Consider the following 23424-nt stretch of genomic DNA (forward strand, 5'->3'; position numbering starts at 1 on the left):
ATACATATATCTAAGCTAACATACTAAGATATCTAGCTAACATACTAAGAATGCTTTTTCACAAGTTTGGAGAATTTATTATAGGCAAACCTCAACTTTTCCTCCATTTTGGTATGGTTGTTTCTAAATTAAAGTTTATTTATGTTATCGTCCTTAAGTATTTTGGAAACTATTTCTTACAAGTTCAAACTCGTTAGTTTCTTGGCAGCTAAAATAACAGGTACTCTTAAGATTTAGCTGATCTAAAGGATCCTAAGAAATGGTTAATTCTCTTATTTAAATAATTGTCTACAGCCCTTCCCCCCACATACAAAAAACCATGCAATTTCCATTCTGCCCCTAAATCGTGTAAGAAGGAAAACTTATGAGAGGTAGCAGCAGTGCATATTCACAGATGTTTCCAGATAATAACACCATCAAGACAGCCAAAACTAGGTATTTTGAAGTTGTCTTTAAACGTTTGCTAAATCCATTGCTTAAAACTCAAACTTGCATCAAATATATTAAGCTATTTTTATTGCACTCATTTAAAAAGAATACAACAGGGTATTAGACTTTTAATACTTACTATCTGCCACTGCTTTTTTGCCTAGAAAAGAAAGGAAAAAAAAAAGCAAGCTGAACAAAGAGTTTAAAATGTGTTTCCTATTTATATTTTGCGGTAGAAGCTGAATGAATTGTAGTAATGATTTGCTAACTGAGCTTGAAAAGTGAACAAGATGTCCTTTTTATAGTGCATATGTGCATATTATATAGATTTTTTTAAAGTGGCTTATTTTTAATTAACCAAGACTCCATGTATTTAGGATTGAGACTCTTACAGAAAGTGTCTTTCTTCAGAAGACTGACAGACAAATTGGTACTGTTTTACACAATATATGGATGTATACACAATATATGAATGTAAATTGAAGAGATAAGAACACAGTTTGCTTTTAAAATCTTCCTTTACAATTTAAATACCTTGTTTTGCATTCTCATTTTGATTATTTTCCTGAAAGACTGATTCACAGTGAGAGGACATAGATACAAGGAAAAAAATTTTCGTAAGAAGAACAGTCACAAGAGGTTGTGGAGTCTCCATCCTTGGAAGTAATCATGTAATCATTTGAATTTTGAATAAGGCCATGAGCAATCTGATCTAACTACTTTGAGCAGGGGTTTGGACCACATGACCCCCAGAGTTCCCTTTCAACCTAAGTTATTCTGCAACGTACTGTTTCATAAATATCATTTACGTGCCTTTTCCTTAAACTACAGGAAAGGCTACAGCTATTAAAAGTTGTTTTCACTTTAACATAATGCCTAGCATAAAATTCTCTCACATCAAGGCTCGGGACCTCAAAAAAAAAGGTACATCACCACATCTACTATCTAATGAAACTACTAATACTATCTAAATGAAATCAAAACAGCATCGCACGAACACAAACTTTAAACAGTCTGTCTATTCTTGACTGCAGCTTAAAATGGAAAAACTAAAAGTTAAAGCCAATATTAAGTTATTCTCTCCTCTGGCTGTATGCTACCTCTATTTACCTAAACTTGTAACTGTAGCATAAAAGTTTTAAGTTATGCCGCAAGTTTTTTTGAACAAAGATAGAGACGAGTGGAGGTAACATCACTCAGGTGTTCCCACAATGAGGTAGTTGCTCTTCCTTGTGCACTCTCTCTACAGTACTCTAATTAAAGAGAGCTGACTTGGAAATTTTTCAGCATACCCCAAATCAAGGACAAGATCTTAAAGATACCATGATTTACTCTGCCTTTCTGTGTTGAGGGACCTGGCCCACTCAAAATTATCAGTTTTTCGTTAGATGTTCTGTATTTTTCTGCAAGAAAGTGATCCAAGACCACCAGAGAAAAAACACTTTTTAATCTTCAGTATTGTACCTGACATTCTGAGGCACACCAGCTCAAAATACATTACACTACTTTAACAGGTTCATGTAGGAGAACCTTCTGAGAACTTTGGGTTTTTTCGGCTTTTTAATAAGTGCTCAAAAAATAAGGATTCTACAAAAATTCTAAAGAAAATAAATTCTAGTTCAAAACCAGTTAAAAAGGTTTTACATTGATTCAGGATCAATTTACAGGAAAAGCTTCTGGCTATAGACTGCAACTTAGATATCTGAATTTTAAACAACTCCTGCCTTACCCTCATAACGTAGGCACAGTTAAACTCGTATCTTAATGATATCTTTAATTGTGTAACCTTCTACGCTGAGCATGTGTGAACTTTTGCGGCAAAGACTTAGTGTTAAGTAAGAGTAACATCTTATTTGCTGAATATCTTCAGTGGCTTATTTTCAATGTTAAGGACATTCTTTCCTACAAACCAGGATTTGTAATGAAGGCTAAGGAAGACTTTTCTAATGAGGACTATAGCAACTTACCACCATAAGAAATTTTGTAATAGGCATAAGCTGTTAATGCTACGCCAACCCATATTTCTTGATAAACAGTAGTGAAGTAGAATTTCATGGCTCTCCATGATTTTGGAACCATTGTCTGCATCATCTGAAAGTTATAAGAAGTTTTGCAATTGTGAGTTTTGCAACTATATTCTTGATATACATATATATACACGTGCATTCTTTATATATATATATATATATATATATATATATACACACACATACACATATCAGCAGCTTAATGACTAAAATATTCTGAAACCTGCAGGACAAAGGTATTTAGTCCAAGCAAAATAATGAAAATTCAAAGTTTAGGTTACAATTCAGGTGCTAACACAAGAAAAAAAGAAAAAATTACAGCTGATGGAAGGCTTCAAAGATGAGTCTATAGAGCATTTACAGAGCAGCAGTAGCTAGGCTCTCATTCTCTTTATCACTCTATCAGCAACAGTTTTTTTTTTTTTTCACGTACATCCAAGTCCCCTTCAAGGGCAAAGCCTTGATCCGAACAAGTTAGTAGTAGTCCTTATGCTACCAAGTTCCTTTCCCTCTTTCCTGCATATCTAACGTTTATTTCCCAACATAGTAGTTTCTACTCAGTATAGGAAAACATATGGTATGAAGTTATGGAATTCGTGATTTATCATAAATATTATCTTTAAAATATGCCCCAGGGCAATAAGCCTATCAACGTGCTGTATTCTTTGCACGCAGCTTTGGTGGGCAAAGCAAACAAGGACAATTATATTAGATATATTCTAAAATAAAACTTAGCCTCATACAGGCATAAAACATTTGCATATGTTTATACCACATTATATAGCAATACTACAAGTTATACTGTGTTCTACCTTAGACACAAAGCACTTCCCCCAACATAATACAACCCATGAGCCTGCCACATTCAGACATGGACAGTACATAGTCAACTAAAAAGTTATGGGAAGGAAAAGGAGATCTGTAAACTGCTATGAGGTCAAACTCTCATTCATTTTCTATTAAACGTAAAGCTTTCTTTGGCAAGCATCAAGGAGAAAAGAATATAAAGGATATCTTTAGGAAGAATCTTTTCTCCAGAATGAAAGTATCTTAATGGAAATGGAAGTACAAACATGGACCAATCCACATTTATCTTTGCTCATTTATGGAGAGACATTTTAATCGCATTTACTACTGTGGGCACATTTCCTCAGTGTTGTGCTGCCTGTTACCAATGCTATGAAAAACACTGGGTGGTGGTGGGGGGGGGGGGAACGGGACGACGACGACTTTCTAGCACTTGTACTTTAGAAAGAATAGTGTAAGACACTCAGTAAAACATCCAAGCAAACGAGAAAACCAAAAAGGAGGGAAGGAAAGGATCTGCCCACCGCCCCACCACCCCGAGCGAGCAAAACACATAGGACAAGCAATGCCAATTCCCATTAACACCCAGCCAGCTCCCACTACAGACCATCTCCAAAGCCTCGACGCGGTCGGCGGCGCATATGAGCCTCAGAGCACGGCGCTGTTGCGGCCTTTCCTCTGAAAACTGTCTGGAGCATCATCCCAAGGGCTCATTCAACCCCCCCACCCGCCCCGCAGCCCGCTCACCCGTGGAGTGGGGGTGACCTGCTGCCCGCCCGCTGTAGGGCGGGGAAGCGAGTAACGGCACAGCTCGGGCACAGCTCGAGCACCGCTGCCCTCCCCCTCAGCTCCCCCCCCCCGCCACACCCTGGCCTCCCCGAGACACCTCGGAGCGATGCCCGCCTCAGGTAACGGCCGCGTGGAGCGGAGCGCGGCGAACCACCCTCCCCACGGCCCGCGCTGGGCCGAAACCCACCGTCGGCGGCGGGAGGGCGCCGGCTGCCAGCGAAGGTCACCGCGCGGGGAACGGCCTCCGCCGCCGCCGCGGGGCACGCTGGGAAGGGAAGCGCCAACGAGCGAGGCGGCGGCACGAGAGGAGGCTGCGCCGCCGCGCGGCGCCCCCTGCCGCCGGGGAGGGGGAAGGGCGCCCTCGGCAAGGGCTCCGCGCTTGCGCAGCGCCCCCTGGCGCGCCGGGGCTCCCTCGGCGCCCCGCGCACCCCGCCGAGCGGCCGCCGCTCCGGAGGGCGCGGGGGGAAGGCGTTTAGCGCCGGGCCTAACTGCCTTCACCTCGGTGCCGACGCCTGCCGCCGCTCCGGGGCCTCGCCCGGCCCTCAGAGAACAGACTTCGCTGAAAAAGCCCCTGTCGGGCCCCAAATCCCGTCTCGTCGCTGTGCGCGGTGGAAGGAGGGCGGCGAACGTCCTCGCGCAGGACGAGGCCGGGAAGAACCTGCCGCAGGGTTCACGCGCGCCAAAACGTCGCGGAGGGAACAGCGTGTCCCCCCTCGCCCCCCGACGGACCCGCCCGGCGCAGGGGCGTGCACGCCGGCGGGGCCAGGAAGGACGGGATAACTGGGATCCCCGGACAGCTCCGGGCCATCGTTCCCCAGAGGGTGCGAGAGGAGGCGGGTGTCGAGGCCGGCCCCGGCGGCACTGCCCAGAGGGGGAGGGCGGCTGCTTCCTCCTGGCAACCACAGGAGGGAGCCGGCGGCCGGGCTGGGCTGGGCAGCGGCGAGGCCGAACCGCCCGTTGGGAGGCTGTACGGGGGGAGGGCGGGGCGCAGCCGCAGAGCTCCCCTCGACGGGGCGGCCGTTGGGTCACGTGCCGGGGCGGGGCCTGGCCGAGCGCGGGAAGGGGAGAGGGCGGGAAGGGGCGGGGACGCAGCAGCGGCACGAGGCTGTGTGTGGGGTGCTGGCTGCCGCCATCATGCTGCGGAAGCTCACCCCGGAGCAGATCAGCGACTGGTTCACCATCGGCAAAGCCGTGCCCGCCGCCGAGTTCCTGGGCGGCGAGCCGGAGGCCGGCGGCCCGCGCAGCCCTCCTGCCGCTCAGGAGCCGTTAACGGCCGCGGGGTGAGTGTGGGGTGCTGCACCTCGGGCGTGTGAGAGCCGCGGCCTGTGGTGCGTTTCCCCCGCGCCCCTCGCCCTGTGCCTCGGGGAGGCCTCGTGCTTTGTTTGGACGAGGCTTAGGGGCTGACCCTTAGAAGCCAGCCTAGCAAGCTGTGTAATGTTTGTGGCTGCAGTCTGGGTGTGAGTGGGTGTGTTTTTGTGGTTTTAATACTTTTTTTTTTTTTTTGGTCTGCTTTGGCAGTTATCTATAGTCTCTTGATCATCGCTAAAAACGTATGACTTGATTTCTCCAAAGTGCTTTAATGCTGGCCTGCAATTGTGGCAAATGCTGTTGTGGAACTGCGTTAGGAGAGACTTGGTCTCCTCTCAGGTGTACAGCTAAGGAATTTTGCCCAGTGGCATAGTGATAAATAAAGGATGCTCAGGAGTAAACTTATTTGCTCACCAGGAAATAGTACTCTCACAGAGTGTATTTTAGTATTTAATTATTGAATCAGTGAGCAACAGCTTTAATTCAAGCTGATTTTTTTTTCTTACAGTCCATTAAGAGTGTCACTGGCTCTTATATTGCTTTCAGTGGTTGATCTTTGAATGACTCTAATCTGCTGTAATGTAATTATTATTTGACCAATATGTGTTTTGTACCTGATTTGTAGCTAAGTGCTTCTCTTTTGAGTAGATTCATGTTTAATTTATATTGAAGTTTGTAAGCAAATACATTTGGTGAGTGTTACCTACTTGATAACTTTGTTGATGAGTTTAATTTGGTAGATCTTTACAAAATAATGTTACGTAAACTATGCTACAGATCTGTAAAAAAAAAAAAAACCTGACTTGTTTCTTACCTGTTTTTTCTTCCTTCCTCTAATGTTCCATTCTAGCCAGCAATTTTCCAGCAGCTGAGTGAGGGTGATGTCACATATGGCAGATGTTCCCAGTTATTTATAAACTGGCTCTCTCAGCTGTCAGGATGGCTGTATTAGGAGAAAAACCCAATGTTGCTTACTGTGGACGTTCTAGAAATGCTTGTTGGATTCTTACAAGTCTTTTAAAAAACAATCGGTTCCAAGGTACAGGAAAACTTGTGCTACTAAATCACCTAGGTATTTTGAAAATCCTTTCCTCAGCTGCTAATGCCTTTCCTGCATAGAAAGAGCTGATGGTGTAGCTGATCCATTGAAACACCAACTGAATGCTTCTCTTCAAAATATTTTTACATAGAGGCCACTTAGTTTGTCTCAGGAACTTGCTTCGAAGAAGCTTTATGTGATTCCTGAAAAACAGTGGCAAATTAAGAGTAAGGATTCTCTAACTAGCCCTGAAGTTTATCCCAAAGAAGCAAGTGTCAGGGTTGCTGTACAAAAATTACGTGCTTATCTTAAGTTATATTCTTATTTATTCCTAATTTTTTCTAGCATGTCCACACAAGTACTAGAAAATTGTTTAGTTATGTTTCGGGATATGATTGCATCCAGTGGAAGTATTTCATGACCATCATCATCATCTCTAATGCATCTTTCTCCTGGTTTCCCTATGGGAACATTTGTTTGCTGCGAGCAGCAGCTAAGTCTGTCGTCCTGCATCAACTGCTATGTGTGTTCTAACTAAACTGTATGTTCGTTGCTCTTATGACGTCTCTGAAGCGTTACAGTTTCCGAGATAAAGATAATTCAAGGTATATGGGCATATCACTCTTTGGATGTGCTTTGCTCTCAGATGGCGAAACTTGCACGGTGTTTACAGCCAAGAATAGAATTGTATGTATATTTATATAGCAGTCAATCGTGTTTGTTATCCAGTACTGTCTGGATATTGGGCATGGGGGAGTGGAAGAATGCTTTCACTTTCGTGCTTGCTGAACTGAAGGACGTTGCGCATAACGATCTTTGTAGTATTTACATGAGACTTAGTGTATCTGTAGCTGCCACAGAAAAGGGTTTGTATGTGCTTTCGCATACTTGAATCTTTTTAAAAATTAGCTGGAGATGGACTCTAGAGTGAGTGTATCTCCCCCCCACCCCCCCCCACCCCACCGTGTGATGTATAACAGTGTGGATTGCACTGCTCCTGCATCCCTTTCAAAGGGTGTAAATTAACTTCTGAGAAAGAATGAATCTTTTGCTTAACGACTTCACTGCAGATATCCTGACAGGTTAGCAGATACTGTTCAGGTTACCCGTTTCTGTATTTGCTTCAAGAAAAGGACAAAACTAGCACGTCAGAACATCTTACCTCCTCTCATCCACCAAAGTAAAACTTATCATTAGCAAGCCGTGAATCACTGACTGAGAACTACTGCTTTTCATGCAAATAGATGAAATTTTTGCAAAAACCACCAAACGCAAGGTCAGATTTTTAAAGTTACTTAATATGCTTAGGAATGGAATTCATAAATCCAGTGCGTACCAGATCTGTGAGACTTCTCAGTCTTTTGTTAGGTACCAATAACCTTCCTATAGTACTTGGGAAGGGTTTGAGCAGAGATTCTTGAATCCAGCTGAGCATGAAGCCACCTAAACCTAGCAAGGAATTCAGAAGAAAGCAACTGACTTCACCTAGCGTTGTGTGCCTAGGCAGAGAGAAATCCTTTAGATGAATATCTCTTTGCACTCGAAGGCCTTAGCAAGTAACCTAGTTGTGGAACTTCTCAGTTGTGTTAACAGAAGTTATTGTAACAGGTAGGGTTTTTTTCCTTTCTCTGAAAAAGAGAGAGAGGGAATATGCATCCTAAATAGCCACTTAAGTGAGCATAGCTTTTCCAGTGGAGATTTCTCAAGGCACAAAGTGCAGCTTTCAGCTTGCAGCTCTTGTGGTAGTTGGGTGCCTGATCCTCATTCATGTCTTTTCAAAGTCTCTTCCATATGAATAGATCCATTTAACACTTTCATGTGCTTTTTGAGAATGTAATAATCTATCAGTGATGGTCTGTGACTGAACAAAGAGGATCAGTACATTAATGTTCTGTCATGCCTTACTGACGTGCTCAAATGAAGCAAGCTTGGTGTCTGTTAATTCTGGTAAAACAATGGTTACACCAAGCAATTGCTTTAGGGAAAAATGCTAATACCAGTTGATGAGTGAAACCTGTGGTGTACATATGGATACTAACAGAAGACCTCCTTGGGCAGAATTTGCTTATCCTTAGACATATGTTTAAAGTCTTGGAGTGTGGATGCCAGGTGCATATGTGTGCTGCCATCAAATAAAGAGAAATTCTATGCAAAGATACCTTTGTTTAGCCCATATTTTGTTTCCATACGTGTTTCTGTTTCACAGTTCTGGGAACTTGGGTACCATGCGGAGACCTCTTGCAAAACTTGAAGAATGTTGAAGAGGCTTTCATTCAGAAGAAAATGCTTAGATTTTATTTACTAGCCTCTTAAGAAAGAGATTACAAAACAGAGCAAATTTTTTTCTCCTCTTTTGTTGAGACTGGTTGTAGCATAGTACTTTACTTTTATTTTTTTTCCCCCTCCAAAATTCTGACTCATTTCATGGGAAAATCAAAACAAAAGTTATTTAAAACTTGCCAAAAGCCTAGGTTTATATTTATTCAAGCCTAATCTATATCTGATTATTGACAGAGACTCTTTCTCCACTTTTCTTGCCTAAGTTTATGTGCAAGAAGCTGTAGGATAAACACCAAATTTGTAATGGTGATAAGAAGTGGCTTTAGTTGTCTCCTTTCCAGAAATATTACTGTGACTATATCTAATTGGATCAAAAAGCCTCACATCTCTCTCTCAAAAAAAAAAAAAAAAAAAAAAAGTAGAATGCATTCACTTCAGCCACCAATGATGCTTCATTTTCCAATGCTTTTAAGTTTATCTTTTTAAATGAACTACCTCTAGTATAGCAGCATTAGTAATAGAGCTTGTTAGAGAATGGGAATAATTCTCAGAAGAATTTCTGTTTGGAATTTTGATCCTTAGACAGGTTCTTGGTTAACTTTTTAATTTCTCAGATTGTTTTCAACTAGTTGAAAAGAAAATTGGGCCCTTAAATCCTTCCTTGTTACTAAAACAATTGCATCTTAAATGAAAACACTCAGAAGGCTTAAGTGTAGAAAAAGTAACATTCTCTTTGATTTCTAGCTTTCGCTAGGTTAGCCCTGTTTTTTAGGTTTTTTTGACTAAAAACATAGAAAGCTGTTTTCTAACACCTGTGCGGGTGGGAGGCATTGTCCTTTGAAATTATTGCTACTCATCTTCCTGTGACTGGAATGGTTTTTGTTAACTGGTTCCTAAATCAACTCAAAAAATATCAGCTGGGTTAGCAATAAGGAAATCAATAGTTTTAGATCACCTTGTGCAAATCATCTAGGTTAAAGTAAAAAGAAGTTAAAAACGGTTATTTGAAGTGAGTTCTCAGGGAATAATCTTCAGCAGAGGAAGAGTTACTGGCCTGCAGTGATGGTGCTGCTATCTGATGTAGCTGGAATATACAGTGTAAGCATAACTTGCAGAAAAATAGCTGGCCTTAGCTGGCACACTGAGATACAGGTTCTCTTCATAGCGCTTTGCAGTAAGCCTAGCAGATTTCCTGTAAAGTTGCATCTCATTTCAATTTTTTTAAAAAAATTAGACAAACCAAGCTTGGTGTGTTAGTGGAAGACATTTTCTCAGCCTTTACATAATTTCTTTTTTTCCTGTAAACATTCTAGTTTCCATTTTGCTCCCCCCCCCCCGCCCCCCAGAACCCCATGTGAGCGCTAGAACTGAATACAGTGGTTTAGTATCTATTTTACTGTCATCAGTAAAACATATTTTTAAAGCTAGGTAAGCCTACTTAAACTTTTCCTTAGCATCACATAGAGAATTAACATTGAGTTGCTAATCAGTATGATCCCTAGTTGTTTGACCTTCCCCCCCCCCCCCCCTTTACTGACTGCATTTTAGGACATAATCTCAGTTCTTTAGTTGTAGTTGAGTGTCCTTGTTCCTGGACTCTGAAGGCTGCATTTCCTTAAATTAAAATGAAATTTATGAAGAATCGATGAGTTATACTTGTGATCAGGTTGTGATTTTTTTTTTTTTTTTTTTTCCTGCTTTGGTGATCATAAAGGTAAGTGTACTTACATGTCTGCTTGCCTGCCTGTTTCCAGTCCTGCCCGCAAACTTGTGAAGATACAGCAACTAAGATTTTGAAGCTGTATGTTTTGGGGGAGGGGGTGTTCTCTAACAGAAACATATGAAGGCAGATCTGTTTTTAAAAACCTCAGTTAAGGGAATTGCCATTGCATCGACCAAATAAAAGTTGTTTTCTGAAACCAGTCTAGTGAATGTTAGTTGTCGGTGGAATATTAATTCTGCTAATGTCACTAATGTACTCGGAATCTGTTACCCTCTTTTCTACGGAAAAAGTACTTGAAGCCTCACTTCAAGTTAAGGGAGCTTTGTTAGTGAGAAAAACCTTTCATTCAAAGCATCCTTGCCATCATGCAGGGATCCATTTCTGGATCATTTTCAAACTGCATGAAAAGAATCTGCTGCTTTCTGTCCTCCCATGAATGTGGCCTAGGAGGTTGCAACCAACACCCTTGTTAATTAGCCTCAAACTTGACAGCGGCATGAAAGGAGGGCAAAGAATTTATGCAAGCTCTTGAATGCAGGTATAAAGAGTTTGCATGGCCTTGGGAAGTTTTGCGTATTTAGTTTATGGGAAGATCTTTTCCGAAGATAACTGTAGTATTTGTTTTGCCCTATTTATGCTGCATTGTAACTGAAGTCTTTCGTGGGGTGGAGAATAAAACTGTGGAAAATCAAGGAAATTTATTTTGGTTGTTCTTCATCTACCTGCAGAACTCCAGATGTCATCTTTGGTATATTGGAAGAAATATCAGAGGAAGCATTTTTCTTTGTGCTTGCAAAACAGTGCATTTTGCAAATTGGGCAATGTGACTCTTGTCCTTTTTTATGATGTGGCAGACTAATTAAAAGAAAATTTGGAGATGGAGGAGATGTATAGAAGGCATGCAAAACTGTGTTTCCTGTGAGGATGGGAGTCCACTTGGAAATTTAGTAAAGTGGGTTCTGGCATGTGTTTTACTGATTCTGCGCCCCCCCCCCCCACTCTAATTGTCTACTGTGACAGTAGGTGCTATGTATCCAACGCATCTTGTATAACTCTATTATGAATCCACAGTGATAGAACTGTAAACTGCAACTGAACAACATGACGTTTAGTTTGTACCCCAGAATTTTAAATAATCAGGTCCTGACTTCTTGAGTGATCTGTTGACTCATTTGCTACTAGAATTACCGTCTAATTTAATCACAGTGTTGAAGGTTAGCGCAGAATCATGGTTTCAGGATATCTTCCAGTAAGTCAAATGAAGAAATACAACTATTTGTATTTTGAAATAGAAGTATTTATGACTTTTTTACAAGGATAGAGAACTAGTTATTAAACAGAGTTAAAGCATGTAGAGAACAATTCAGAAAACTATAGGAACAGTGCATGCAGCATATTACAGCTTCTAACATTGTTTTCATTTTAGGACTTGTTCTTGCAATTGAGAAACAACAGTTCGTCTGCAAAAGATATTTTTCAGTTTATTTGGTAACACTGATATTATTTTAAAGCATTTATCTTACCCAGTATAAAGTTCCCTTAGAACCTAAAAAACTGTGACAAATACTGAGCAGAAGTTCTTGTCTAACACTCTGCAAAATGATCCTATTTCAAGATACGGACAGCAGTCTGCTTGTTTAAATAAATGCTCTGTGTGCGTATGTACATATACCTAAAGGAGCATTTTTATTTTTTAGCCATATAGATATCTATCTATATTAGCCATATACAGATATACGTGGCCAAAAAATAATGCCCCGGTGTATTTTTCCAGAAATGTCTACAGTATATTTTTGGTTAGAAGGTACCTTTAAACACAACATCTTTAAGGAACTTTAATGTAAGAAGGAGTATTCATGTTCAGAGCTTGTAGAATGAATGCTGTCTATTATCAAGGATTTTGATTTCTGAACTTGGAGCAGAGAGGAGCATGTCACATGTCTTATGTTTATGGCAGTGGTCACACAAAAGGAATTCAAATAGCTACATAACTTTTTGGAAGAAGCACAAACCAACTTAACTGGATGGATAGTAATATGGTAGATTCCAGATTCTATGAGAGAAGGTGGGAAACATGCTTTGTGTATTTTTGTCAACATAACTTGAAACTGTGGGGATTTCATCTTTGTCCGATTTGTTAAAACTGTCTCCACGCAGGCCGAAGTGTTCGGAGCAATTTGTATTCCATATATCTACCAGTTGCTCCTGTTGGTTTTCTCTCTCAATGGTAGTAAGAAAATCTTTTAAAACTTGCTTGAATATGTAGACTATTTCCCAAGGTAAAACATCGTTTTCTGCCAAAACCTCACGAAATCTGGAAACAAACAAGAATTGAAATCTAATTGTCAATGCTGAAAATTATTCTACGCGTTTTTCCTCTCCCCTCTTATGGGGGGAGGTGAAGGAGGAGGAAGCGACTGCATTTTGATCTGGTTTGTTTCCTTGCTGCCACACTTCCCCTACGTGTCCCCAGAAGGTTATAAAAGGGAAAGAGCTCTGACAAGGTGCTGGATGTGGTCCAACTATTGAAGAGGCATGGAAGCTATTGTTACTGGGTGCGCTGCCTCTTCCCCCCCCCCCCATCCTTCCTTTCCCCCTTCTTCCCTCCCTTCTCTCTCCTGCCATCTGGGTAACTTGATTTAAACTGACTTTGCCCTTAGGTGTGTTCTGGGCTTTAAAAGGCACGTAGGCTTTTTCTGTCCTTTCTACATGCCCCTAGAAAATGTATTTAAAATAGAGACTTTGGAGAATTTTTCTTTGTAAGATGAATTTTTGGCAAAAATGTTTTTTAACACTTACTTGGCTTATTTTATACATTTTCAGGACTTGTGGATAGTGAGACAGGGTTTCTGCATAAACGAATGCATTGTATTAATGCCTTAATTTGGGTCTTAGTTTAATTTGGGTAATGCCTTAATTTGGGTCTTAGATTAATATCCCAATAAATACTGGGGATAAATTATAGAGGAAACACTGAAAGTATTAAGAGGCAACACGTTTAAGCATGCGAGGCTTCCTTTGTTTTGAGATTAGACAAGGAAAACCCTTATAGAAACTTTCCCTGTGCATGCCATAATACAGTGAAGATGTCATTTCCAAAACACCTGTAAAAATACATTCAAGTTGCTGGTCATTCTTACTTTGGAGGACAGCTCCGAACCAAATATAAGCTTGAAGTAGATATGAGAAATATCTTACTTGTGATAAGAGTACTGAGTTACAGGAATATGGAATTATTACCTGCTGAGAACAGTTCCAGTTTGGCAGGGTTGAATTTGTGAACAAAGAACTTCAAGCTGCCGTTGTTCAGTAGCTGGAATTGTGGCTTGAGGATTTTGGTAGTTCTTCAGCCAGTTGTAATCCGTGCCGGTCTTCTGGACTTTTTGTTCATTTTCAATCTCTTGTACTAATCTTTCACGCTCTTTGAGGTGCCATTTCAGTTCCCTCAGCAAGGTTTTTGTGACTACTTCTGATCCAGGATATTGCGTGGGTTTGTAGGAATCATTTTTTGACCATTTCATCCAGCCAAAAAGTGGCATTTTTAAGCTTTGAGGAAAAACAGACAGTTTGTTTCTTTCTGTGTGACCTACAGTATTTATACTGATCAACTTCCTTTTAAGCAGCTGAATGTTTCGAAGGAAAATTTATTCATGATACTAAAATACTTTGCAGTACAACGTAAGAATTGATAATAAGAGTCACCAAGCCATACTTAAATCTGACAAGCCTTACATTTTATAAGTATTTTATGTCTGTTTTCAAATTTAACTTTGACAGCTATCTACTTGGTTGAACAGACGAGAATAGGCAAACATTTAAAAGTACATCTTCTCACAAATATTTTGTCATCCTGATAATATATGTGGTGTTCAGAAAAATATAATTTGAAGCAATCTTCATATTTAAAAAGAAGATTAGGGTTAAGTAGTGGAATTCCATGTTCAGTTCTTTAAAACTTTTGTACCCTTTTTAATTTTAAATACATTCTTGTTTACTTATTCTTGGGAAACAAAAAGCTGATATAATAGGCTATTAAGTTGCAGTTTGTTACAAATCACGCAGACACAAACATGCTAATTGGAATAAAATGACATAAATTACCTTTGCAGTTGTCTGAATAGCGTTGTTTCAGGTGAGTTTGCTTGAAGACCTCTTACTCTAGCATATCCTGTTTCCAGGCTGTTGCTGCTGAAAGAAAAGAAGTTTGTTTGGTTTTTTTTTTTTTCCATTTACTCAAACTATGCTTGGAAAAATGACTTTCTGTACTCAATATGACAGCTTAAGTTTTTCTGCTTTTAAAGTTCTTTTTCATTTTGCATACCAGAGAGAGGAAGCAATCCATTTAACCTAACATGGTTTCTCAAATACTTTCTACAAAGTCCATTAAGGTCTCCTACCCCTCAATTGAGTTCTGCCGCTGGCAGCAATTTGAAAAAAGATGACGACAATTTCAGATGCTTATTGCTTAATCCTTCCAAAGGTATTGTTGGTAGTGAAATGAACGATGGTTGTCTGAAGCAACCATAGATGTGCTGCTAGCTAAAGCTAAGGCTGTCGTATGATGTGATGCTTGGCTGTGCATAGCTGTAGGTCACAGTTTAGAGCTGTATTTTTATGCCTGTAGAGTGCTAAAAATAACTACATTGCTTTTATCATGTAACTGAACTTTGAGGCCATTCAGATGCTGAAAGACTTTTTCTCCCATTAGAGGGGAATCAGGCTATTCTACTGCCAGTTTTAAACGGCTAAGAATAGTCTTCCTTCAGTAAAAGATCATCTAAAGCCTATGTTAACTGAGTGTTTATAGGAAAGAGCTATTTGACGGTTGCTCAGAATTACTTCACTATCTTAAATACTTTCTCCGTATGAATTTCATCAGTGTCATGGTACTACACTTTTTCATTGCAGTACATAGCTGTTAGCGTTTTTAATTAACGTTTCAAATGTGTTTAAAGCAACCACTCTGCAACACCTAGAGTGTGCCATGAAATAGGCGTTAATCTAATTAAAGGAACAGAATCATAAGAAACTGTAAATTGAGGTCGAATGGATGTTTAAAAAACAAAACAAAAACACATCCTGAAAAACAACAGAATTTTAAGTCTTACCATAGGCATTAGTTCTCTGTCGACTGCCTGTCAGTCGCCTGTTTGCTCTTTCCTTGATGAGTAGTTTGAGCATATCTACTTTTAAGATTCATTTTCAGAGATGGCATTGTGTGTACTAAAGGTCGCTGAAACAGTCATTTTCCGTTCCAGTTATCTGCTCTCTTCCTGTTAATCTAAACAGCAGGCACAGTCTAAACAGCAGGCACAGTATATAAAATGCCTTCTGTTCTGCTCTCTTTAGTTCTAATGACTGTCTTTGTTCCTGTGAGTATTTTTCTTTCCTACTTTTTTGCCTCCACTGGTATGTTGAATTTTGGGAGAACAAGGGTTCTGTAAATCTGTTCTAGATGTCATACAACATAAAGGATGACGTGTATGGCTGTTATTAAAGCTGATATTACTTATACACTGAAAAAATTCAAATGTCAGTGTTAATCCTCTTCAACTGGAAGGTTTTCACATTGTATTGTATATGGTACTATGAAAAAGGAAGGGAGCTGAGTTTCTGATGACAAAGCTGTCCTGACAGATTTTCAGATGAAATTAAAATGTTCCTTGCCACCTCCTTTACAGCACAGTTAGCATGTCATCACTTTTTTTTTTTTTAGTGTATCAAATTGGATTGCATCAGAAAACAAACTGCTGTACAGTATAAAACGATTGCAGTGTCTTTACAAATTAAGGAGATACATACTGAAAGGTGTGCAGATTAAAAAATGAAATGAGAAACCTGTAACAGCATTTTACTGACCATATCTTTGCTTGCATCATCATATTTTGTGAGACTGGGCATTGAGAATGATGTTTAACTTTCCAGCAGTAGGAAAAACAGTAAAGCACCGAATTTGTGTTGCTTTTACTTTGGTATAAGCTTCAGATCAGTATTCTAGAAGAGATGACTGCTTATGTTAGGCTAACATGGGAACTGGGATTTCAAAGTAAAGCAATAGTTCATGTAGTTGCTATCCAGTGGTTAGTCCTGAATGATTTGCGGGGAGTTACACTTCTTTCCAACTGACATTAAATGTGCTCATGGTTTTGCAGTGCTGTATTGGGACAGAAGTTTCAGCTTGACTTCAGCTGACAGTAGTTCCCTTCCCTGAAAGTATTACTGAATTTATTCTTATTAGTAACTGCAGTTGTTATGACTCAACCTGGAAAAAAAGGTATATTTTTTCATAAGTCATTTCCTCTTATTAGTCTTTAGGCAGTTTCATGGTAAAAATTACAAATGGCGTGAAGTCTTTATTGCTTACTTTTATGGTTCTTGCTTTTTTCTTTTCCATGTTCTTTGACTCTTTTATTACTGGGGGTTCTCCTAGACATTCATCTGACAATCTTAATTCTTTTCTTCACTCGGTAAATTTAGATAACACAGAGATAACGTATTTTTAAGTGATGTAGGGGCTTAAGTTTCTGAATATCTCTTGTCTTAGGAAGTCTACTCACCACTCATTATCCACTTGTGTAAATACAAGTTGCACCCCAGTTCTAGGCCTAACGCTTTTGCTTTCTTGTTGTCGAATACCAAAACAGTTCTTACAGTTTTCGTTTCCCTCTTCTGAATCTTTCTCTGCTGGTATTAGATAGTGACTGAAATACTTCGTAGTACTTGAGTGAGGCCGCAACATTAATTATATAAAATTCTGCATAGTTGTTGCTTTTTTTTTTTTTTCTTTCCCCTAAGCCACAATTTACTCTGCCACTGCAGTAGAGCAGGTATTTGAAAATTGGTAGATTCTTTTGTTGGCAATTAATCCTAATGGTCTGTGCTTATAATTTAAAGACTCTTCAACTGACATTTCATACTTTATTTTCCTGTTTTACCTGTTCATTATATTTTATTTTTCTAATTTTCTGAGCAAGGGATACAGTGAAATCCTAAAGCATCTGTTGTTTGTTTTTTCTCTAGCTTAATAATTTTCATACAATTGCTGTGAAAAGCATCGCGCTGTATAGAGGTAAATCGAGAAGAGTGTCTTCTCATATATGTATTTCTTAGACGTTTTTGTAACTTGGTGACAATAACCGTTCCTTTTTCTGTAGTGGATTTTAGACTTGTTTTCTGATGCTGTTCTCAAATCAAACTCTGGGAGCAGCAAGAATTGCAGGAGCCAAAGCGCACGTTTCCTTCCATAAATGACTTCAGTCAGCTTTTGATAAAGCGTTTCCTTGCATTTTGTGACATGTCAAGATTTATCAGCAAAGGAACCAATTCCAAACGAATAGCCTTATAAAAGCATGAAAACTCATTGAGTGGTTGAGAAAATAAGGGTGGCATCCAGCGGATAAAATGGGAACTGTTTCCTTGGATCCCAGGAAGATTCTTCAGTACTGCCTTGCACGACCACTTCTCCTATAAGATTTGGATGGTCATTGGGGGAATAATCTGTGAAGACAAGCTCTTCCTGTTCTAAAACGGCTGTCTACAAGAAGAGACTTTCTTTCAGTGGATTGCATATTTTTATCCTGTGGACTTCTTGGGGCCCAAAAAATTCGTTCCTCTTTCTCCTGTATTTATTACTCTCCCCCCAACCCAAAGTAGACGGGAGGTTCACACAACAACTGTTTTTTTTTTTTGTTTTTTTTGAATTAGCTATAGATTCTACCACTTGAAAAAGGTCTTTCTCACTTGGCTAGGGAACTGTATAACCTAGTCTGTGGAGATGTTAGAGATGAGAGGAGAAAAGAGGGACATCTCTTTTTCTCTGTTTCTTAAGAGTAGAAAATCACTGGCTTCTAGCAATTCCATAAGCAGTGACTAAATGACTGTATGGCACTGTGTATATGGTTTCCAGTGCAGATTATTCTGGCTGTGTATGTTAAAACCTTTGTATACTTCTTGGAAGCCTTTCTCTAGAATAACAGTAGAAATGGAGGCTTCTCCTGAGGGAGAAGCTCTGATTCTCTGATTGAAAAGTTCTTAATACTGCATTGCAGTTAGCTGTCCTGTCTAGTGATGTCATGGGGCTGCGCTTCGAACTGCCTCACTGAAGTGATTTGAGGTAAAAATGAAACAATCCCTGCAAAACACTTGATTTAGCCAAATATTGTACTGGTGTGAGCAACGTGACAAGTTGTGACAGCAGGTAGAGGAGAAGCTTCTTATTCTTTACCTTGGAAGATTTTTGGGGCACCTGTACCGTCTGAGATGCTACTGACGCTTTCAATGAAAAGATGCACAAAATACAGCTCTCTTTATGAATGGGACACCCATAATGAAATGGCAAGAAACTAACCTCTTAATTCTTTATTTTACAAAGTGGTGGTGGGGGGGGGTTGTTGCTAGATAGCAAACATTAACAGATGGGCATAGTGATGTCTTTTTTCTTTTTCTTCTTTTTTTAAGCTTCCATAGGTAATATATTCTCATACTACAGTTTGTTGTCTGTGTCCCCAGAGCACTTCAGGAAGTATTTGACCACCAATGTTGGTGTGTGTTTGACGGGGGAAAATCCATAAGCCTAATAGAAAAGCCTATTTGAGATGGCTAACAGCAGTACTAATTCTCTTTTTAAGTGCTAACTGACACAGTTCATTGTGCTCCTCGTGTGATGAATACAATCAGGGCATGTTTGAAGCTTAATTCTTCCAGTCGGACTGTACAGTGTTAATGTCTGTGGTGTTGGTGATGCTTTGTTAGTAGGCTGGAGAGTTATTGACATCGGTTTATTTGATGATCAGGTTTACAATCCAGCGTGTTGGGCGTTTAAGATTTGCTTCATGGGCATTTTGGAATTGGGAGCAGTCCCTGGGGCTTGCATTGCATTTTATTCAGTGATGTATTTAAGCTGGGTTGTATCAAATTGATAATCCTATGCTTTTGTTTCAATTTTTTTTTTGTTAGGAGGCTCTTTTGGCTATTTGGCCAAGTTTCTTGCGTTTATGGTTAGAGGGAGGAGGTGAATTTTGAAATTTTAAAGAGTGTAGACGCTTTATGAGAAGGTTGTCAAAAGACCAGAAACAATGCTTGACAGAGTAACTGTGCCTTTGGTTTAGCTTAATGAATATCAACATCCATCCAGTTTCTAATTCATATCTAGTTATAGCAGCTTCAGCTCACAAAATTGAGCGTTTCATGTGTGGGAAAGCAGAGAGGTAGTTGCTGTGTGGCTGGTTGCAATCTGCCAGGGGTAGTAGTTGTGCTCTTCTAAACAGCCCTATTTGAACTGTGGCCGCAAAAAGAGGCGTTACAAACAGCTCGTCTCCGAGAAGGATCCTGTGCTTTGAAGCCCAGCAGTTCATCCCAGTCTCCCCAGTGGCATAAAATCCCAGGGCAGTAGAGATGCTATTTTTTTGTTGTTGCTGCAAGTTTAAGGATTTGCCCTGTTTCCACCTGGCATTTGTGGTTCTTGCTTTTCTTGGCTTTTAATTGAGATGGGACAGAATACAAAAAAACCTCAGAGAGCTATTACTGCGACATAGAAAAAATATTTGTCAGATACTGGCTTATGTAATTTATCCAAATCCAAACATTTTCATTTATGTTCTTCAGGATGCGGCAAAGTAGTTTGTGTTCTTTCTCTGTCTCTCTTTTCCCAGCTGGTTGGTTTTAAAACGGGAGTTCTAAGTAACTACTCTGAGGAAGGGTACTGCATGCCTTTATAGTTCTTATATATGCAGACTTTATCTTTGAATCTAGCCCACTAGATTTTTAGAATCACCCTGGAGTGCGTGTATATGTGGGGGACATGCACTTCATTGATTCTTAGATTCTTAAAATGATTGGCAAATCATTTTTTAAAAATCTGTAATTTAATATTTGATGGCTAAGCTTCACTTGTTCTGCATCCTCGTAATAATACTCTACTTTTGAGACTGACATATTAGAGGTTTTTTGAATGACAATATGCTATTTCTTTCAAGTTAGTGTATCTCTGTAAGTGAGACCAGTCTTCTAAAAGTACTGACTGCCAACTGCCGGTTCAAAGGGAAGGCATTTCTACTCTGTCCTTCAGTAAACCCCATGGAAGGTTATTTGCTGTTATGGCAAGTGTTCAGTTACATAAAGCGTCACATTATTTTAGTTTCAGAAAAAGCCTATGAAACAGTCTACTGTATATATCGTACTAAAATTGTACAGCAAAATATTACTCTGTTATGCCATGAAGGTAACTGGTTTTCAAGTGATTCCCCCCCCCCCGCCACCCCCCAGTTCTCCCCTGAGTTCTCTTAAGTAGGTGGCCAGCTTCTGTGTGTGATAGGAGTCACGAATTAGTGCAGTCCTTGCGGTCTGCACAGTGAGTGAGGGGAGTTTCAAGTTTAACTGCCAGTTTCATGTGAACAGCGATTTTACGGCAAATGAGGCAGAACACAAATGACGGAAAAATACATACAAGCATTTTTTAAAATGCTACCCTAAAACACTTTGCTTTTCCAGTTGTTTGCCTCTAGGGGAAACATACTTGAAGTTATATGGCCTTATAGGAGTCTCTGTCCCAAAATTAAATAGTGTTTTTAAAAAAAAAAAAAAAAAAACCTACCTGAAACCTCCTTGTTTGATAAGCAAATATCTTGATATCTTTGGAATGTCATTACGTGCTGTTGGCATTTTCTCTGTACAGCCGGGCTGGCGAGTAAGCAATGTTCTCTTCCAGGTAATAACACTGTATGCATCTTTTCAATGGATTTTTGTTTCGTTTTTTACTGTCACTTCTGGAGATGTATATGGCATTCAGTGTGTGCACTGCAGTTTTAGTATATCTTGCTGAGAAGAGCCAAATAATTTATCTGTCACAGTTATGGTTGAGATTGGCATTTGTTTCTGTTTTTGAGAACTGAGTGTTTACAAAAGTTTTTTTAACCTCAGATTTACGGAGGTTGGTTGGTTTGTTTTGTGATGCCTCTGCTCACTTATTAGAGGCCATTTTATAGCTTCAAGAAAAGGAAGACCTTTCTCTAACTGAATTTATTTAAAGAAAAGCTCCCCTCAGTATATTTGAGAGCATTTACTATTGGACGTGTCAACAGTTTCTGTTCTTAAACCGTGTTCCCTTCTAGCACTTCCCTGAAGTGACAGTTTTATTTAATTTTATGTATATGACGCTGGTTTTTCTTATAAACCCCAATTAATAAGTATTAAAAATATTTTTTCCCCCCAGTCAAATGCTCAAGATCATTTTAAGTAGTCATACGTGAAAGATCAGTCACGCTTCAGAAAAATGTTACAGCAGTTAAACTACATGGCAAAGAATAAGGAAAGTATTCCATCATCCATCTCCTACTCAGCAATGTAACTGTCTTGCAAAGACAGGCATGCCGTGAACAGAGACAGATCTGCAGCCTTTTTGGCCGTATCGATGCCTCCTCCTGGCCACTGCTTGTCAGGCTCAAAAAGTTCCAGTGTCTGGTTTTCAAGATAGGTAAGTCTTGAGTTGTGTCCCCCTTTATAGGTAGCTCATGTGTTATGTTCCACAGATGGCTGGACAATCAAGAGTACTTGTTAAGATTGACGTTACTGATTGGTAGTTTTCTTTACTAGGTTGTGTTCCCAGTGGGTTATAATTCTTGTCAGGTTTTGACCGCTGATAGCTCTTAATGTCATATTTGTGCTGCAGGTTCAGCCACAAAGGTCTGGCCTCTTTTGAGGGTGAAACATACTCTTCGTTTGAGTGAGATCAAAATCTGACCATGTGTTTCATGAGGGGGATGAAAGAAGACAAAACGGATCTCAAGTCTCCTGTATTTCTTTGAATTGAAACAACAACTTGAAACGTTCAGTAATTACCTTGGAGTCGAGAAAATACCTTTTACTGACTCTTAATTTAGTAAAACTTTGAAATTATTTTCATAAATGCCACTGAAAAGTGGTCATTTGCCTGTGTTGTAATTTATTCAGGGGATCAAAAGACTGGGTAAAATTGAAAATGAGGGGAAGACTTTGGAGTTAGAGGTGGATACATCAAGGGAGACTAAAAGTAGCCGAGAGGAAAGACTGAAATCTGGAAAGCTTAAGAAGTACATGTTCTGATAGAGCAGGTATACTGAAACATGAGGGCTTTTACTGAATCCAGGGGAATGGAATTGGGGAAGAGAGAACTGTGATATATTGGAATGGCACACGGTCAGTAAGGAGAATACAGGAGAGTCCCTTCGTTAGCATTGCCCTTTCCTAAACTGGAATGGATTTGAGTTTTCTGAGTCTTGTCATTCTGTTGCTGTCGGCAGTCGAAAACTCATTAGAGAAATGTCCATGTATAGGATGATACCTCCCACTGCCGGCTTGTTAGCGATTACTTGAAAGGATTGTATTGTACTGATGAGTTATGAAAGCACCAGAGGGCTTCATAATGATATTTCTTGTTTCCGTTTTGCTTAAAAAACATGAAAAGCTTGTGGAATAATGGTAAAGCTGCAAAGTTCAGCATTAAAACATTTAGAAACGGTAGGATGAAAGCTGTTCATTTCATAAGCCCGTTTCCCAGCCTCGTACGGTTTTCCTTTGGACTCTAGCCTGATTCAATGCATAGCAATGAGCAATACTCATTCTTAATGAGTGGCTATTAAATGTTGTCTTTATTCATTGCATAGCCCAAGGTTTATTTACTGCATGCTGTTTTCTGGAGACAGAAAACCCTAATTTTGAGAGAAAATATCCAAATACCAAAACAAAAAAAAATCTTTTCACGTATCACGGCTGGGGTCATGCTATCCTCATTTTACTGGTGAAATACGTTGGTACAGCGTTGATATATGTGTTCTGTGAGCCTGCTTTGAAATGCTTAATATCTGATCTCTAAGAGCATTTAGTTGAATAGATCTGTATTATATAAAAGTTATGTTTCTTACTAGCTTCAGCTGCAACTTAAATACTGATGCTTCTGCAGGTTAGTTACAGGAGTTGGGTTACGCAGTCCTACCTATCTCACCCTTATCTTCTAGCCCTCTGAAATTTTTTTTGTTGAAGTGACTTGT

General features: G+C 39.8%; 2 protein-coding genes across 7 annotated transcripts in view; one reads left to right on the forward strand and one right to left on the reverse strand.

The window, feature by feature from the left end:
* Positions 1-5143: 5143 nt before the first annotated feature.
* Positions 5144-23424, forward strand: part of TDRD9 (tudor domain containing 9) — a 93435-nt gene continuing 75154 nt past the window's right edge. For all 3 annotated transcript variants that reach the window (XM_068947217.1, XM_068947218.1, XM_068947219.1), the window contains exon 1: positions 5144-5332. In XM_068947217.1, coding sequence (XP_068803318.1) covers positions 5187-5332 — 146 coding nt within the window. In that variant the 5' untranslated portion in view covers positions 5144-5186. The remainder of the gene's footprint in view (positions 5333-23424) is intronic.
* On the reverse strand, positions 11766-15642 carry RD3L (RD3 like). Of its 4 annotated transcripts, none has more exons than XM_068947221.1 (4): positions 15511-15642; positions 14504-14587; positions 13643-13948; positions 11766-12716 (listed from the first exon to the last, which is right to left on the reverse strand). In XM_068947221.1, the coding sequence occupies exons 3-4, from the start codon at positions 13939-13941 to the stop codon at positions 12419-12421; spliced, it is 597 nt and encodes a 198-aa protein (XP_068803322.1). In that variant the 5' UTR covers positions 13942-13948; positions 14504-14587; positions 15511-15642; the 3' UTR covers positions 11766-12418. The 4 variants fall into 4 exon arrangements, with proteins under 4 accessions (XP_068803322.1, XP_009673844.2, XP_068803325.1 ...); XM_009675549.2 differs by having other exon boundaries at positions 14504-14590; XM_068947224.1 differs by lacking the exon at positions 15511-15642 and adding an exon at positions 14800-14946.

This window comes from Struthio camelus, chromosome 5 (genome assembly GCF_040807025.1).
Source record: "Struthio camelus isolate bStrCam1 chromosome 5, bStrCam1.hap1, whole genome shotgun sequence".
Taxonomy (NCBI): domain Eukaryota; kingdom Metazoa; phylum Chordata; class Aves; order Struthioniformes; family Struthionidae; genus Struthio; species Struthio camelus.

Excerpts from the sequence above, each read along its gene's own strand:
- RD3L (XM_068947221.1), bottom strand. The coding sequence starts at position 13,941 with ATGCCACTTTTTGGCTGGATGAAATGGTCAAAAAATGATTCCTACAAA. Across the intron at positions 12,717-13,642 it reads ACTGGAACTGTTCTCAGCAG|ATTTCGTGAGGTTTTGGCAG; the intron begins GTAATAATTCCA and ends GTTTGTTTCCAG.